At 39.9% G+C, this 17,670-nt stretch overlaps 1 protein-coding gene across 3 annotated transcripts in view; it reads left to right on the top strand.

Annotated features, from left to right (window-relative positions):
* Positions 1 to 9,061, top strand: part of ANKS6 (ankyrin repeat and sterile alpha motif domain containing 6) — a 45,602-nt gene extending 36,541 nt beyond the window's left edge. For 2 of the 3 annotated variants that reach the window (XM_084510822.1, XM_084510821.1), the window contains 3 exons: positions 624 to 720; positions 7,582 to 7,610; positions 8,674 to 9,061. In XM_084510822.1, the coding sequence (XP_084366948.1) occupies positions 624 to 720; positions 7,582 to 7,610; positions 8,674 to 8,736 (189 nt within the window). In that variant the 3' untranslated portion in view covers positions 8,737 to 9,061. Of the gene's footprint in view, positions 1 to 623; positions 721 to 2,002; positions 2,374 to 7,231; positions 7,611 to 8,673 lie in introns of those variants that run through there. The other variant, XR_014690040.1, reaches the window with a different exon arrangement.
* The last annotated feature ends 8,609 nt before the right edge of the window (positions 9,062 to 17,670 follow it).

Here is a 17,670-nt window from a genome sequence, read left to right as displayed (position 1 = left end):
TGATTTCAGTGGCACTAAAAAGAATATAATGAAAAAGGTCTCCTTTTTGATTTTTTTTTGTGACTATATAAATAGCACTTATCTGATTCCCTATATTTTTGAAGCCATTTAATTTTATATTCACGGTTACTAATTTGAGGAATAGCGTAGAGTAAGGAATATTTGCATCAGAGAGAGATTATGGACCGGAGCATCTCTTTAATTACACCTGCTGACACTGCTCAGCTGCTTTTTAAGTTTCAAGGTTTATTTTCTCTCTATGATACTGGAAACTCAAATAAACAAAACATAAAGATAATTCCACCAAGTTAAAATTAAAAGCAACAGGTGATAAGACTGAAAAACAAAACAAAACAAACAAAACCTGGGGAGGTGGATGATGTTCCATGCTTTATAGCCATGGAGAATATCCTGAAAATGCTTCTACTGCTGTAGAAGCAGTTTCAGGAAGATGACCACAAGGCTTTCTACGTATCTGGGAGGTAAGGATTTGTTGTTCTTCCTAGTAGTGCACTGTGACTCTCTGGGCATAGAAACGCATATTTTCATATCTTTTTATGAACTCATGATAAATTAATTTGTAAAACAGAAATACTTCATTTTAATTTATTTTTCTTTCACAGGGACGAGAGAGACAGATTTTACAAGAAACTATACACAACTTCCACTCTTCCTTTGAGAGTAGTGTTAGTAACACACGACCTCCTGGTCATTCCCAAAGTAAGTAGCACCCGACGTTAATTGAACAATATATGAGTGCTTCTAATTAATAATAGCTAGAGGACAGAATGTGACAAACGAGCTAGGGAACCACTATCTGGGTTAATGATTGATGCATGTCCATCTCTTTTGCTGAGACTGTAGAGAAGATTTCAAGGTAAAGAAGTATCTGGAAGATTTTATGCACACATCAGCATTATCTGAAAGGAGAACAAGATAGTTGTTATGCATTTATTACTACTGAACACAGAAAATGGATATAAGTGTAGCAAACCGTAGTATATGATGAAGGGCAGCAGTGGGAGGTGAGTTTCTGTATGATACGTAGTTTGCTTTTGCATACTGTTCATATCAGACAGTTTTCCTTGGTATGATCAAGTAGATTCAATATGATTGAGGTTTGCAATTTAGTATACTGGCTTAAATGGCTATCTTAATTATGTATTTGTGTGTGTATATATTTATTTTTTATATGTAATATTTTTGTATGATTACCTATAGTAATATATCTATAGTATAATATAGAAACACGTATAGTAATACAATACAGTAATACATCTATTCCAACCATCAATGTTAATTGCTAGCCACTGTTGGAGAAGAAACTGCATTTTAAAATGTAGTATCCATAATCAAAATCTAGATCTATTATCAAAATGTATAGAAAGGTGTTCCTGACCCGCAATGAGTGAATACATTTACTACAGTCACACCTAAATATAAAAGCCTTAAACCCCTGCCCTACTAACCACCTGAGTCAAAGGCAGATAGATCTACATCTGTTACTGAAGACCATTCCTACCAGCATTTCTGGATCTGTGTTTGGGGAGGAACAAGAAAGCCATTGAATGGCCTTGAGAAATTTACCTTCTTAGGTACTTCTTACTTTCCTTCAGCTGCTTATTTTGAGGTTTGCATCCACGCACACAATTGCTCCACTCGTTTAGTGGTTATGGTAAATAACATTTGAGCAATTGTATGCTTTGGTAGGCCTAAATAATGAGTGTCAGTCCCAGTTGTTCCAGTCTCAATCAGCTGAATGTCACTAGATCTGTGAAAGCAGGTGCAAACTGTAGGTCTCACTGCTGTCTTGGTGAAAACTGGGCATTGCTGGGGTAGTTAGGCTACTTTCTTCTCTGTAGTCTGCTTGGCTGAAAGCCACTGTCAGGTGTCACTATATGCGTAGTGCAGCTTACTTCCCATTCTCAGAGCAGTCATCCTTGTGTAGGAACTTCTGGATGTTTCTTGATAACATTCCAGACTTGAAGAGCCTCTTCTGTAGGTACTGCTGGGTGAGCAGAAGCTGGTATTTGGGATTTGGTAACATGCTGCAGCGAACTGGAATTACTCAAGAGCTGAAGAAACATACAGATGTAACTTGTCTCCAAGCAACTTGTTGGTATCTTGAAGACAGTAGAAAAAAGTAATGGTGGTCCAGAGTTGGTTAGAACATCCTTTTGTATGAATTGAGGCACCACTTGCTCCTGCAGACCAATTGACAAGATGCTGCAAGGAGGCTCATCAGAGATCTAGCTTGTGGGTTTTTGTGTGTGAGAGCTTCATGAAGTAGATTTGGCTGAGAGACAGCAACAGAAGCACTAACAAAGGACGAGGAGGAAAAGTGCATGTAGATGAATGAAGTTTCTGCACCAGGTAAGCTGCTTTTTATTGTAAAAAGTAGCAACGGGACCCTTATGCAATTTATGGAACTTGAAGTAATTTCCAGGAATGTATAATATTTTAGAACATATGAGCAGCTGTACTGAATCAGATCCAAGATTCATACAGCTGTGTTTGGCTATTTCATCTGGTCTTATTTGACATTTGTGTTGAGAGCTGCTTGCTTTCATTTGTTTTGAACTCTCAGTGTCTTTTGCTTCATCCTACCAGATCAGAAGATACAGTAGACAACTTGTTTCCTCTTCACTGCCTCCATGCCACTGATGGTTTTACAGATATCTGACGTTATTCTTCAGTCATATATATATATATATTTTTTTTTTTTTTCAGATTGAAGACTTTCATAGGCTCCTTAAGCATTCCCTTTGCTATAGTTGTTCTATCCTCATTTCATTTCCTACTATATCCTTTCAGACTTGAAGGTACCATAAAACATTCAAGATGTGGGCATGCCATTAATTTACACATGATACAGCCAGTGTTTTTCAGCTGTCTTCTCTGTTTTCAGTTCTCTTGCCCTTTCCTATTTTTTTCTAGTACTTGTTTTTTTTTTGGCTACAATAGAGGACTGAATCAATCCTTATTGGAACACTGTGTGTTACAACCCAGATCATCTACTGAGTGTGAGCTCAGAGACTATCATTTTATGCCTTGCTTCATACTAGTTCATTTTTATCTTCATCAAGTTTTGTCTGCCACATTGTCTGGTCACTGATGTTTCATGAAGTCCTTTTTCCAGTTTTCTTTTTGCCTTTTTTTTTTTTTTTTTATTTACATGGATAACTTAAGAAAATGTGTTGCTTGAATCTACCTGCCTTTTTCCAAGTCATATGTCAAATACCCTGAGTCCTCGTGCAGATCTCTGTGAAATGGTGAATCTTTCCACCATGGAAAATTACTATTTACTCCCACCTTCTGTCCTCTGCTTTCTTGTTGCAGGAAGAACAGCCAAAGTCAAGACACACACCAATATGGTCAGATAATGCTCTCTCTTTATTACCCGAATAGCCTGACTTTTTTATAGCAAATTTAGCAGGGGTGGATAGTGTCTCACACAAGATTATTGGTCGAAAGCACTCAGACAAAACACCTGCAAGAAAACAACCCCACCTGCAAGACAACAACCCCCATGTGATTAGCAGTCACGTAGATCTTGTCCTTGAAGCCAGCTGCTGGCAACAATATTTTTAATTCTTCAGTTGGGTGATAAGGGAACATCGTTATGGCAACTCCTCATAGTCATCCTGGTAGCTTGGTTTGCTCAGCTGTAGCATGTCATGGCCTCCTTGCTGTTTCAAAAATTCCTCAGCACTTTCTAACCTGTTAGTTATCCATGCAAGATATGTTTTTACTCTGTGGCTTCTTCATTGTCTTAAGAACCAACCTTTGGCCTTGTGAAATAAAAATCCATGCATCAAGTGGATCTCTTTTGTCTATGAGATTGTTGGTACCTTCAAAGAATTCCATTAGGTTGATGAGGCAATTCTTTTCCACAAAATTTCAAATGTTCACTATTTCAATTTTTTGTCATAGTTCATACAAATCTGCCTCTTACTACTGTCATGTCTGTGGTCGAGGTTTCCCTGGATCCACTGGAACCCTTAGAAAGATGAGCATCAGTTCTCATTTACCTGGCAATTTAAACAAGAACCTGCATTCGGAACTCAGCAGTTCAGCTGCTTAGCCACTGAGTCCCTCTAGAACTTTTGGCTTAAGAGATTTGTTGTTACTTGCTTTGTGCTTTTGTTTTGTAACCTTTTTTTTTTTTTTTTTTTTTTTTTTTTTAAACCAGTACTTCAGGTTAAGATACCTTGGAGTGAGTCCCACATAAAGAAGGCTTCTGAAACGGAAACCTTCCCAAGCTTTTCCATTGTGTATACATATACCTTTTCTGATGTGAACTTAATTTCCTAGCTTTTATTACACTCTAATCATTGGATGGCATCGTGGCATCTGTAACAGGCTGCCTTATCTGATGTGTTTGAAAAATATGTGAAATTTTTATGGTTTTTGCATGGTCCATAACCACCAGTTTCTCTAGAAGTCTTCCTAGGAGCCTTTCTGGGCACTTTGTGTCTGAACACCATTAGCAAGAAAGCCATCTGATGATTCTCCCTTTCAGAAAGCCAGATGTAGCTCATAGGATAATAATATCCTGCTCTTCCAACTGTGTCAGTGTCACTGTTTCATACTTATTACTGTGATTTCCTCAGTATGTTGAGTAATTTTAAAAGCTCAGTACCTAAAATGAATTGGCTGCAAGTATAGCTTTGCCTTTATGAAGTTTCCAGCCTTTAGGGATGTAAAGAAGGTAATGAAATGAGATTTGAACGTACCCATAAGGCTCAGAAATGAAAAAGCAGGGGAAAAGAAACTTAATTTCTCACTTTCTAGAGATGTAGCTTATAATTCTGGGAAGTGTGCAGACTGACTACCATCACCAAACTCATGACTCTGTACAACTTCCCCACCCTTCCCACATCAGCAGCTACATTTTTCCAGTTAGCTGCAGTTCCCCAGAAAGCACCCCATTCCCAAAGCCTGGACTCAGCACCTCTACTGCTGCCACTGGGTTAGGAGCTCATCAGACCTGCTTCAAGATGTCAGGCAGCAGAAAAATAAAAACGTCTATGTGAACATTTCTGGGATGGAAAAGAGAAGAGCAGTAATTATTTACATTTACACTTCTAAGAAAGCATTAGAAGAATAAAAAAAAAAACAATAAGCAGAAGTAGTAAAAGCAATACCATCAGAAGTAAAGGCTTGATCGTGTAACTAATTTCACACAACAGGCTTGTTTAGAGGAGATACTGCAGTTTATTGATATTTTTTGGCAGTTCAAACTCAATTGCTAGTTGGTTGTATCCTCAGCTACCTTCTGGTTGAGCAGCTCCTTCTGAGGTCATTGCTTCTGAACTCTATGATAGTCGCCACAAGAACTAGTAGAAAAGTTGTCAACTGTACGTTGGGTTTTGGCAGCTGAGCTACTTCAATTATAGTAAGGTTCACTGTGGGAAGAGAGATTACTTTGTATGTCAGGTTCTGTGTCACCCCTGGGGCTGGCAGTGAGATGATTCTCCTTTGCAGAAAACAATAGGCGTTGACATATATTTGTTTTCTGTCAGAAGGATATTGAGACTTAGCTGCTGCCAATGATACTAGGTTAGGCTGCATGTCCAGGCTGTGAGAGCTCCTTATTTAAATCATTGCCTGAACTGCATAAGACAAATGACTGCTCTACCTGTAAGTAATGCAGTGGCTACTGGACCCATAAGCTGTTAGGATCTGGAGCGCTGCAGTTCTCCCTATTCTGAACAGGCAAAACAGAGCTTGCACGGAGAATGTTGCCTTTGTCGCTTTTTTAGGGGAAATTAATTGGTAACCTTCAGAAAATTGTGCTGATACGAACTAATTGCAAGTGTGAACATTGTGGAGTTTTTGATACTTTGGTAGTTTCCAAGGGGTAAAAAAAAATATATCTTGGAAAATTGCCAAAGTGTTCTAGTCACCCTGTTCCTGACAACAGGAACTACTGGGAAGATAGAACTTTTTTATAACCCAGTGAATGAACTGTGTCAAAAAAAAGCCCTTGTAGAATTAGCTTGCTGCTTCATCTTTTAAATTTAGAGCCTTTCTTCATAGAACTTTGATTTCTTCCTGAAATGTAGAAGTAGGATTTCTTTACTAAAAGTAGAAATAAAATTCTGTGTGCTAGTTAAAACATTCATCTAAGGAAGTGTTAGATCTCATCTCTGTGATTAAAATAAGTAAATAAAAATTGAAATAGTTCATGGAGTTCCTGTGTCTGAGTCTAAGACTTGTAACAGAATTTGTTACTACAAAAATGACATGCAAAAGCAAGTGATCATCCGAGGTTTATATTACAAAGGACAACAATTTTCTTCTTTTCCTAGGGCATTTTTAACCTCATTGTGTGGTAGAAAAAAAAATAGCTTGTTGAATATAACTGCCAGTTAGCTTAGTTCACCTGCTAATATCAAGTTTATTGAAGCTTGGAAGTAAAAAAATAAATAAATAAATGAGCCTCATCACTTCCCATAGACTTCCAGCTGCCTTCCCTCACCTGAATGTAATGCTGTTCTCATAGCAGGCAGGAATTAAAGGGAATACCCTGATGTTGGGCAGTGGCACTGAACAAAGGGAGGATGTAGGTACTGGAAGAATAAGTTGAATGTTCTGCAGATACACGTTAGATGAAGAAAAACTATACCTATGGTGAAAAAGGAATACGGCGCCATTCAATCTGTGATTAATATTATTTTTTTGCAGTAATTCTGATCTTCCAGTTTCTCTTTACCTAATATTTTATGTTGCATATTGATACATACTTACATATCTGCAGATAAATATATAGTTATTTAAAAAGATGTGACAATAAAGTTGAAGAGAGTGGGGAGTGATTTGTGTATTTGCTTTGCACTTCTGAATTCAGAGTCATAAATATCAAATAGAAATTATCCAGAGGAGAGAGGTAGAGAGATGGCAGAGTAAGACATAAGAGCAAAACCCGTACAGACTTGCAAATGGAAAGGTACACACTGAGAAAAGAGAGATACTGGAAAGGTTAATGGCAGCAGATGACCTTTTCGCCCTGGTTTTGATTTTTCATATGTTCTCCATACAGGAAAGGGCTTAGGATGAGTAAAGTGAATTACAGGGTCAAGTTTTAGGAGTCTGATATAACAACAAGATAAAGAAATACGAACCTGTTTGTGGTAATTGTGGAATTAGTCTGTCTTCTTCGAGTAAACCTGTGAGTCTTCCTGGCTGTAGGTTATCAGATTTTATTCTTATTTTTTTTCTTTTACAGCACCTGGCTGCTCTATAAAACCACAAGAAGCTGTTGCTACTAAGAGGTAGCTACTGGAAAAAAAAGGATTTTGTTCTTATGGTGAAGTCTGGGATCTTGCTGATTCAATCCCAGTATAGAAATGAAAATTTGAAATGTTAGTCCTAACTGCACCTGTACAGAACTTTCTGAAGTAATATCATTTATAATTCCAATGCCACAAAGCATCAAAGGAAGTAATAAAAAGATTGCTTCTGCAGTTCAGCTTACAAGTTGAATTGTTCAAGGCTTCATTGGTTTGGATTTGAGAAGAACAAAGAAAAGCAGGAAGAATGGCCATATAAGATTCATGTTTTCATCCTACTTTTTAGTGCCTATAGCTGAAGAACCCATAGGAAGCTGTCGTGGTTCCGCTCGAGTGGGCACGCCGAGCTCCACCACAGCCGCTCTCTCACTCCCCCTCCTCAAAGAGGAATGGGGAGAAAATATGTGAAAAGGACTCAAGGATTGAGATAAGGACGAGAAAATCATGCAATAATTATTGTAACGGGCAAAACAGACTCGGCATAAGGAGATAGTAAGATTTATTGCCTACAACTAACAAGCGAGAGAAGTGAGAAAACAAAGGGAAAAAAAAAACAAAAGCACCTTCCCCCCCCATCCACCCTCTTCCACCTCCTCCCCCCCGAGCGGCGCAGGGGAACGGCGAATGGGGGTTATGGTCAGTCTACAGCACTTCTTCTCTGCCGCTCCTTCTCGGTCACTCTCGTCCCCTGTGCTGTGGGGTCCCACCCACGGGATGCAGTCCTTGATGAACTGATCCGACGTGGGCTTCCCACAGGCAGCAGCTCTTTCAGAACTGCTCCAGATATGGGTCCGTACCACGGGGTCCATCCCTCAGGAGAAAACTGCTCCAACCTGGCTCCCCTACGGGCAGCAGCTCCTGCCAGGTCACCTGCTCCTGCGTGGGCTCCTCTCCACGGGCTACAGGTCCGGCCCGGAATCTGCTCCAGCAGGGGTCTTCCACAGGCGGCAGCCTCCGTCGGTGCAGGGCCACCTGCTCCACCGTGGTCTCCTCCACGGGCTGCAGCGTGGAACCCTGCTCCACCGTGGTACTCCATGGGCTGCAGGGGGACATCCTGCTTCACCATGGTCCTCACCACAGGCCGCAGGGGACTTCTGCTCCGGCGCCTGGAGCACCTCTCCCCCTCCTTCTACACTGACCTTGGTGCAAGGCTGTTCCCTCACTCCCTTGACTCTCCCGGCTGCTGTGTGGCGCAGCGTTTTTTCCCTGTCTTAAATATGCTCTCACAGAGGCGCAAAACAACATCGCTTATTGGCTCGGATCTGGAAAACAATGGGGCCCTTCCCAAACATGGGGCAGCTTCTAGATCTTTCTCACAGAAACCACCCCTATGGCTCCCTGCTACCAAAACCTTGCCACGTAAACCCACTACAGAAGCCTATGTGGGCACAGTCAAGAAGAACGGGAGCACGGAAGAAGGAACGAAAATCACCATGAATGAGAGCTTCTACATGGAGAAATACATAACTGAATATGCCTCTGTTGGCTGAAGACAGACAAAAGAGTCCAAGTTGAAAATACAGTGGCTTCATGAGGAGGAGTCTAAAGGAAAAGCAATGCTGCATTCTTCAGTAACTAAAATACACTTTATCTACTCAATATTAAGAAGTTAGAACAGCAGTAAAAGTAAACACAAAATACCTATTTGTAAAAATAGCACTTTATTTAAGGAACTGTGTAATCTGTCACTGATATTTAAGCATAAATAGTATTAAAGTATTTTATATTGTTGATCCGTTGTTTTGAGAATAAAACCATTTAACTGATGTTGTCTGGGTTTTCTGAATAGTAACAGTAGCAGATCTTCAAAATATGTTTTTTTTTTTTTTTTTTTAACTTTTATGTTTGAAAGGATTAGTACAGTAATTTTTGCTTTATATATATATATTTTTTTTTTAATTGAGCAATTAAAGTATAAGTAACCAGAAACCTCTGATACTATTTTTGTCTGTCTGAAATCTCACAAGTCCATTACTTGACCACTGGTTAAAGTCATTGTGACTCAGGGGGTACTCAGGGGGTACTTAATGCAGGCAAAATCCAGATCTTGGAGCTCCAATGCAGAGGAGTGATTTCAAATAATTCTCTACGCATCTAAAAATTCTGCCTTTCTCCTTCTCACTGTACTGGTTTTAGTGGAGTTTGGCAAAAATAGGGATAGAAGTGGGTATAGTGACAAATAGAGGCAGCAGTGGCAGTGAAAGGAGTGATGCCCTTGCTATCTCTCAGCTTGCCTCAGGTTTGGCAGCTGAGTCTGAGATTGATTCAGCCACCTGAGGGAAGGCTCCAGGGTGCCAACAGCAGCCAGCAGAGCAGCTGAGCTGTACGAGGTAGCAGCCACTGAAAACTGTTGGTTTGGCTTTTTTTTTTTTTTTTTTTTGGGTTAAATAAACCCATTAAAAATGTCACAGTAACTTTCAGAAGTTAAACCTTTTTAAAAATACGTGTGTAAAGTAACCATAGAATTAGCTAGGAAGGGAAGCATTTTTCTTAAGTAGGAACGGTCTGTTACGGTTAGGAGTTTAGAGGAATGTAGGGTGAAAGGTACGATGCTGTACCTTTGTGGAGACTTTATTGAGGGAAAATATAGTAAGGAATAAAGGTGGAAGGAAAAAGAAGAGGACTGCATTGGTGAAGTATGTCAGCCATAATTGTGCAAAAACGTAATCTGCCTTTGAAAACAGGTAAGGAATAGATACATTCTGCAACAAGAAGTGCTTCCTTTTGGTTGCATGTGCAACAAGAGCTACCCATCCTGCTAAGTGCCAGCCTTCAGTATTGATTTTGTGGCTTGCTAAGAGGTTCTTTGCAAAATGTTTTACTGCTGCTTCAATCCAAATGCCTAAGGACTAATTACACAGCTGTGCTACATTGGGGCTGACCTTGAACACAGGTAGCCCAACCCTGAGGAGGAGGAGAAGAGGTTATAGAGGGGCAAGGCAGAAAAAGATGGTTAGCAGCTGGTTACAGCCATTAAGGGCTGTTATTGCCCTGAGGTCCTTGGTGGTCATTTTATTGCCACTTCCAATGTTAACAGTCGTGTTAACAATATTAATTTCCAATGCAAATTAACAATGCCATTTCCAATGTTAACAGTCATGTCAGTATTTCAAGCAGCCATGTTTGAAATAACAATGTGCTGTGTTACCTTAAGCCAGCTAACAAGGAATCTGAAGGTGAGAGGGCTTCAGCAATTCATGTTTGGAGCTTGCAGACCCTATTCTTCAAAAGGAAAAATACTCACCTGCAATAAACTGAGGTGGGGGAGTTCCTTCTTTCTTTTAAAATGTGGCTGGTTGAGGTCCCTTTTCCAAAGGATATCAAATGGCAGTTTAAAGGTCAGAAGATGTGTTCTTTCTGCAGTCTAAGAGGGTTTAAGTAAAAATATACCACTGCCCAGAAGGCTGCAGTAATCTCAAGGCTATATGGCAAGGTTTATTTCTCTATCTGAATCCTCTCTGTGCAGAAAATAATTCAGAATTCACCAGGTGTCCCCCTATAAGGCATGAATGGGGAAGAGTTAGGATCTAGTTTCCCTGGAACTGAGGATAGAAACAGCATAAATTTGGGAATGTGGGGAAAAACACTCAAATGAGCAATAAAGATTTAAAAACACAAGCCTATCAAAGGGGATTGGAGCACGAGTATAGGTTCTTTATGTCTACCTACCAGGTAGAAAACCTTTCTTATGCTGTCCCATCCAGAAGTCTCAGTATCTAAAGAGTTAGCTTTATTAATACAGGAACAAAAATGTGTGCTTTTAGAGTTTGGGGACTTTCCATATCTTGTGTTGCACTTATTTCTTAAAAGGTGGTCTGTTTCCTTCTGCCTGAGTCAGATGCAATTGTAAGTAGAGGAACAAGGAGTTATGTTTGAGACCAACACCTACAGTTTTGTTTCTGTGACTTGTAGCTGTATAAACTCCATTGCAGTCAGCAGAGGTCTAGTCAGTACAGCCACTGGGACCTCAGACACCAGTATCTGACCAGCCTAGCTCAGGAGCTTGAATCAGTTGTCCAGACATCTGCTGGCACTTGCATGCCCTAGGGTATCCAAAGCACGCATACAGGGTGCCAGACGTGATGCAAAATGAAGGTTAATTAAAATCTGTTTGTTGACTGCAGGCACTCACTCGGACAAAGAGACCATTCAGAGACTAAGATTGTCATTTCACTGACCTGTCCTGACGTGTCCAAAGTGAAAAGCTGTTTCACATTTGCTATTTGCTCTCTCGGTGTCCTCCTTTTTAGTTCAAATGAAAATCTTTGCTAGCAAAGTTTGGACTGCTTACCCGATAACGAATACCTGATAACGATACCTTCTGAGATTTGTAGAATTAAACATAAGAGGTAAAATTCTTGCTCTTATTAGCCCAGAATTATGAAGTTGATTAACCTGTAGTTAATAACCCTAGGATGTCTTACTTGCCAGAGGAGTAGTGCTATTTTACAGGAAGCTCTTATAGCCTTCTTGCAATTTCATTTTCTTTATTCTACGCTTCAAGCATTAAGATCAAATTTTAAATAGAGGTATTTCATTATTTGGAAATGATTTTAGCAGTCATCTGTAGTATTGTTCACGCTTCAGCAAATGCTTCAAAAGCCAGGTAGCTTCTCAAGGGAACAACTTTGGTTTCCAGAGTGAAGGAGGAATATTAAAGTTCTCACAAACAGATATCTTTAATACTAAAATCATTTGAGTATAGAATTGCTTGGCTTGTCTGACTCTGACACTAATAGCCCCAAACTTGCCACTTCTAGATTTTATCTGATTTTATTTCAAAGCCCTCCTGGCAGTACATTTAGTGGGAACAGGCTTTGTCCATTAAATCCGAAACAACTTGTGCTTTATTTAAAGCTCATTTGGAATACTTAATTTCCAGTCTTTCAGAAGTTTGTATTATTGAAATAAACTGTTAATGCAGTGTCCTCCTTAAAGCATGCATACAACACTCCAAAGAGGTTTGTCTGGTCTTGAGAGTGCAGTATCGTGTCAGCAGAGTGCACTGGGGCACAGTTCTTGAAGATGATTAAACAGGTAAAGGTGAATGTAGGAAAGCAGACCCATTCAAGACACTTTCTTAAGTGTCTAAAAGAACTCTGTGTTAATGCATATACTTGATATGTGGCTCCAAGTTCTTGCTTTTAGTAAGCCTGAGGTATTTGTAATGCCACAGAATCAGTGGCCTCCAATTAGCTGGAGCAGAAATTTCCATTTTGCTGAGCTGCAAAACAAAATCACTTTTGCAGTAATGCAATACCAAAGTGCAATGGATTTGATGACCACAGGCCTGCTTTCAGCTTTTCTCAACAGATTCATCTATGAATTCCATATGTAAATTCTTCATATATATTTTTTTTCCAAGTAACTCTCTGCTGCCAGCTTGTCCACAGAAGGGGAAGCAGGACAACAGACTGAAAAACACCAGAGAGAGAAACACAGGTAGTATTTTGATTGGGATCCAGGATCTGCCTCTCCTTTTTTGAATAGTCAGACTTCATATTCATATAATAGTCAGTCTGACTATTCATATAATAATCAGACTTCAGACTGGGGCTCAATTTCTTCACCATCTCGGGACTCCAAAGCGCTCATTCTTTATCACAGACTTACTCTCATTCCTTTGCTCACAGTGGAACAGACAGCACCATTCTCTGGTAAGTCAGTGCTGCATGCAGAGGTCCATTCTGCAGACCTTCCAGCAGTCTGAGCCACAGAAGACAAAATACAGCCCCAGTTTACACAAGTACTCAATACTTTGTATCGTTGATCTCCTACCATGCATTTTAATTGCTAACTTAGTGTGTGTGTCATTCACACACAAGCTGTAGTCCTTATGAATGCCACAGGTTTATTTCACGGAATCGCTGAGGCTGGAAGGGACCTTTGGAGATCATCTTGGCCACCCCCCACCCGCCCCGCTCTAGCTGGTTGTCTGGGGTCGTATGCAGTCAGGTTTTAATAGATCGAGACTCCAAAACTTTTCTGGGAAACATGTTCCAGTGTGTTTGGCCACAATCCCAATCAAAAGTTTTTCTTTCTTTTATTTTTATTTTTATTTTTATTTTTATTTTTATTTTTATTTTTATTTTTATTTTTATTTTTATTTTTATTTTTATTTTTATTTTTATTTTTATTTTTATTTTTATTTATTTTCCTTACACTTAATTTCTTGTGCTTCAATTTGTGCCCATTTCCTCTTGTTCTGTCACTAAGCATCACTGAGAGGAATCTGTCTGTGTTATCTTTACTCCCACCCATCAACTATTTATACACATTGATAAGATCCCTCCTCATCCTTCTTTTCTCCAGGCTAAACAGTCCCATCTCCCTCACCCTTCCTATGATGTTCCAATCCATTCATCATCTCAGTGACCCTACACTGATTGCTTCATGATGTCCATGTCCTTGTTGTCTGCCTATACCACTCCAGATGTGCTCTCAATGGTGCTGAACTGTGGGGAATAATCACCTCACTCCTGCAGGTGGCACTCTTCCTAACTCAGCCCAGGACAGTATTGACCTTCTTTGCCACAAGGGCACATTGCTGGCTCATTTTAACTTGGTGTCCATGACCCCCAGGGCCTTTTCAGCAAAGCTGTTTTCCATTCATCTGCACACAGCTTGTACAGGTGCATGGGGTTATTCCTCCAATGACTTTGCATTCCGCTGTGTTGAACTTGATGGGATTTCTCTGCCCAGTTCTCCAGCCAGTTGAGGTCTCTCCAAATGGCATCATCTGGGTTATGAATGAAAAGACTAAACAATGTTGAACTGAGTACTGACCCCTGAGTACATCACTCTTGACTGGTCTCCAGCTGGACTTAGTGCAGCTGATCACAACCCTCTGAACCCGGTCAATTGTACCGTTTTCACTTCTCCTCACTGTCTACTTATGCAGCCCATACTTCATCAATCTGTCTTTGAAGATGTTGTGGGAGGTAGTGATGAAAGTCTTACTAAAGTTGAGGAAAATAAGACCCAATATGTTTCTCATCCACTGAGCCAAATGTTTTACCATAGAAAGTTGTCAGGTTGGTCAGACATGACTTCCCCTTTTTAAGCCCCTGCTGACTACTCCCGAGCACCTCCTTGTTTTAAAATGATTCAAAATGATTACCAGGATAATTTTCTCTATCATGTTCCCCATAATAAAGGTGAGGCTGGATCCTTTTCCTTGACTTTCTTGAAGATAGGGATGGCTTTTTGCAGTCCTCAGGAACCTCACACAATTTCTATGACCTTTCAAAGGTCATTGAGAGTTGTCTTGCAATGACACCAGCCAGCTCCCTAGGTACTTGTGAGTGCATCCCACCAAGTCCCATGGACACCTTTATGTCATACATCTCATGGAATACCACATAAGGATATTCTGTAGTCTTGACTTCTTGAGAAAAAATGTAGTACATACTGAAGAGCACAATACCCTATTACTTCCTTTTTCACTCTTGACACTCACCACATTGCAGAGTACAATAAAGAAAAATAATAACTCAAATTAATGCAGAGCTAGGAAGCAAGTTATTAGATTTAGAAACAGATAGCAAAGCCTGAAACAATTGAATGTCTCTTGTTCGTGTTTTCCTAGGTTTCATCCAGATAACAGACTGATGAGTAGTATGATTCAGCCAGCCAGCCAGTGGACTTGGGTCCAATTCTCAAGCAAGCCAATTTCTCCAGGTGCTGTTTTCCACACAGCAATAACTACTTGCAGACAAGCTCTTCCTTATTTCCTCCCCCTGAGGAGAGATGCACCTTCTGAAGTATCCTGAGACTTTAACCTTGATAATCAACCAAGGATATTGACTTCTAACATTCTTACTAACTTGTTGTTCACAGTTAGAGGACAATGAGGACTTCAGATTAGGCACTGCCCCTGTGACAGATGCTGGATGTAATGTGTTTTGTGATAGTGCTGCTTAAACCTAAAAATCATTTTATACTTTTGCCAAAATGCTTGCTGAGAAGTTCTAACAAAACCGAAACGTTCTGTTGTACTTTCCAGTAAATAATTGATGAAGTCAAGAGCCAGACATTGGCTTAATTTTTACTGGTGTAACTCCATCAACTTCAGGCCACTCTGGATTTATGTGCATAGAAGAGTGACAATCTGGGCTGAGATAATTTAGAAAGTCACTATTTTGGATTGCATCACTTCTGTGTAAACACAATGTGTAAACAAGGAGACTGTAGGTATGTTCTGAGTCAAGTAGCTGAAGAAGTTGCGTTCCTTTAGACATCAATTTAATTTATTGGAGCTCATCTTCCTGCTGGCATTCACTCTGCCATTGTTTAGCATCTTGGAAGGCCCTGCCACTCTCTGATCTGATAAGCAGCACCTTGATAAAACAACTATTACAAATGTTAATAGTTGGCTTGTTTTACATTGCCTTTCTTTTCTGTCAGCTACCATAAAGAGCAATTCATGTGGAAAATTCATATGAAAGGAACAAAAGAAAACTAACAAAAAACACCAAAAACAAAACAAAACAAAACAAACAAACAAACAAAAAAACCAACAACAACAACAAAAAAACTGCTGAATATTGCAACAAAACCAAGAAACTGATTTAGCCTGTTTGTTATGTGGGTATTTGCAAAATTCTTGTCATATATTGGCCATAATCTATGGGTGTATATTTTAATTTGGGAAAATTGTACATAAACATAGTGTGGCTAATACCTTCTTTCACTCCTGGAGGCAATGTATAATATAGGAAGGGTTACACCACCATTTTACAAAAGCATTTCTGGCTTTCTGCTCCAGCTTGCTTCTTCTACCTCACAGGCAGAAAAAGCCAAAGAAAAAACAAATGCAAAAGCCAGAGCTGATGTTGGGATAGAAATCCCAATGCCTTTTTTACTCGCTGTGTATGGTTTCCCATGTTATGCTGGATTCCTTCAACTGTATTCCACACAGGTACATACATAAAAAAAACAACCTGAACTCTCTGTTTCATGCCTATAAAAAGACTTGTGACAAATACACACCAGTGATTCCTTCGTTGGAGCAAGGATGATTCAGGAAGGAAAACAGAAACAGGGGAAAAAGAAACTCTCCCATGCTTTTTGCATTTTAAAATGAAAAAGTGTATAGAAAATTTTAAAACATGAATGAAAGCTCTGCAACTATATATATATATATATATTTAATCAAACACACACACAAACACACACACAACTTTAGAAATTTCCCATAAAAACAATCCCAATAAGATTTTGTACTTATAATTTCCAACAGAAAGCATTTTACCAGCTCTGCTGTTTTCATTTAATGTACCTGCTTTATTCAGTCTGTCACCCTAGGTTTTTTAACATTCCCCGGTGAGCTTCTGTTCCCCGATAAGTGCTTATTATCAGATCCAAGTGCATGTTGCAATCTGAATAATTCACTTGACCATTGTGTTGCTTTTTTGTTTGTAAATTAGATATGTTTATTTAAAATGCAACGAAGCCTCATATGGAGGTCACTGGATGGAAGAAGAGATTGTTTGTCTCACCAGGTCTGAATAGAAGAGTATGTTCTTGACAATAGTTGTCGTGTGTGATGAATTTGGGAATGAATATGTGACCAGGAGGGAGTACATCCTGAGTTTTGCTCCTGTCTTGACAAGACACATTGTATGATATCAGTTGGGATTTTTTTTTTTATTTTTTTGTAATATTACTTCCTTAGCTGGTAAGACAGAGACCAACAGTGACAAGAGAAAGCTCCAGAAATAATTAACATAGTCATTAGTGATAAATGACTTTTTGACCTGCTCATTCTTTTTGAGGTGTTGAAATGAGGAAGTAGAAATACTGAAACAACATTTGCAAGTGTGTTGGTGACCAGAGAGGCACGCTGCTATGCCCCGTGCTTTGGATCCTGCTCCTTCCCAAGATTCACGATGAAAGCTGGGAGACGGTGGCTGGGAACAGTCAGCATGGGTTTATCTGACCAACGTGATCCACGGCAGGAGGACAAGGGACGAGTGGCACATGATGAAACCAGACTGCATGTCAGGTGTTGCTTTTTCACCATGAAAACAGTCAAGGCAGTGCAGCAGCTATCCAAAGGGGCTGTGCAGTCTCAACTCTTGCAGGATTTCAAGACTTGACTGGGTAAAGCCCAGGACAGCTTGGACTGACCACACGGCTGACTATGAGTCCCATGACTATGGACTAGATCCGGCAGACCTCCTGTGGTACCTAGATACCACAGATCTGCAATGAAAGTTGTCTGCCATGCAGCGTGCCCCCCACTGCCTTCCCCCTCCTGCCAGCTCCCCACAAGAAGAACCTGGTGTTTTTTGTGAGGAAAAATCCCACCCCGCAGCTCTCCAGCAGCTCCACGCGCTGCAAAAAAAGTTCGAGCCTCTTTCCATACCCCTTA

Source organism: Aythya ferina, assembly GCF_964211825.1.
Source record: "Aythya ferina genome assembly, chromosome: 2".
Classification (NCBI taxonomy): Eukaryota; Metazoa; Chordata; class Aves; order Anseriformes; family Anatidae; genus Aythya; species Aythya ferina.
The sequence above is the reverse complement of the archived record's forward strand: the minus strand, read 5'-3'. Positions and strand labels throughout refer to the sequence as shown.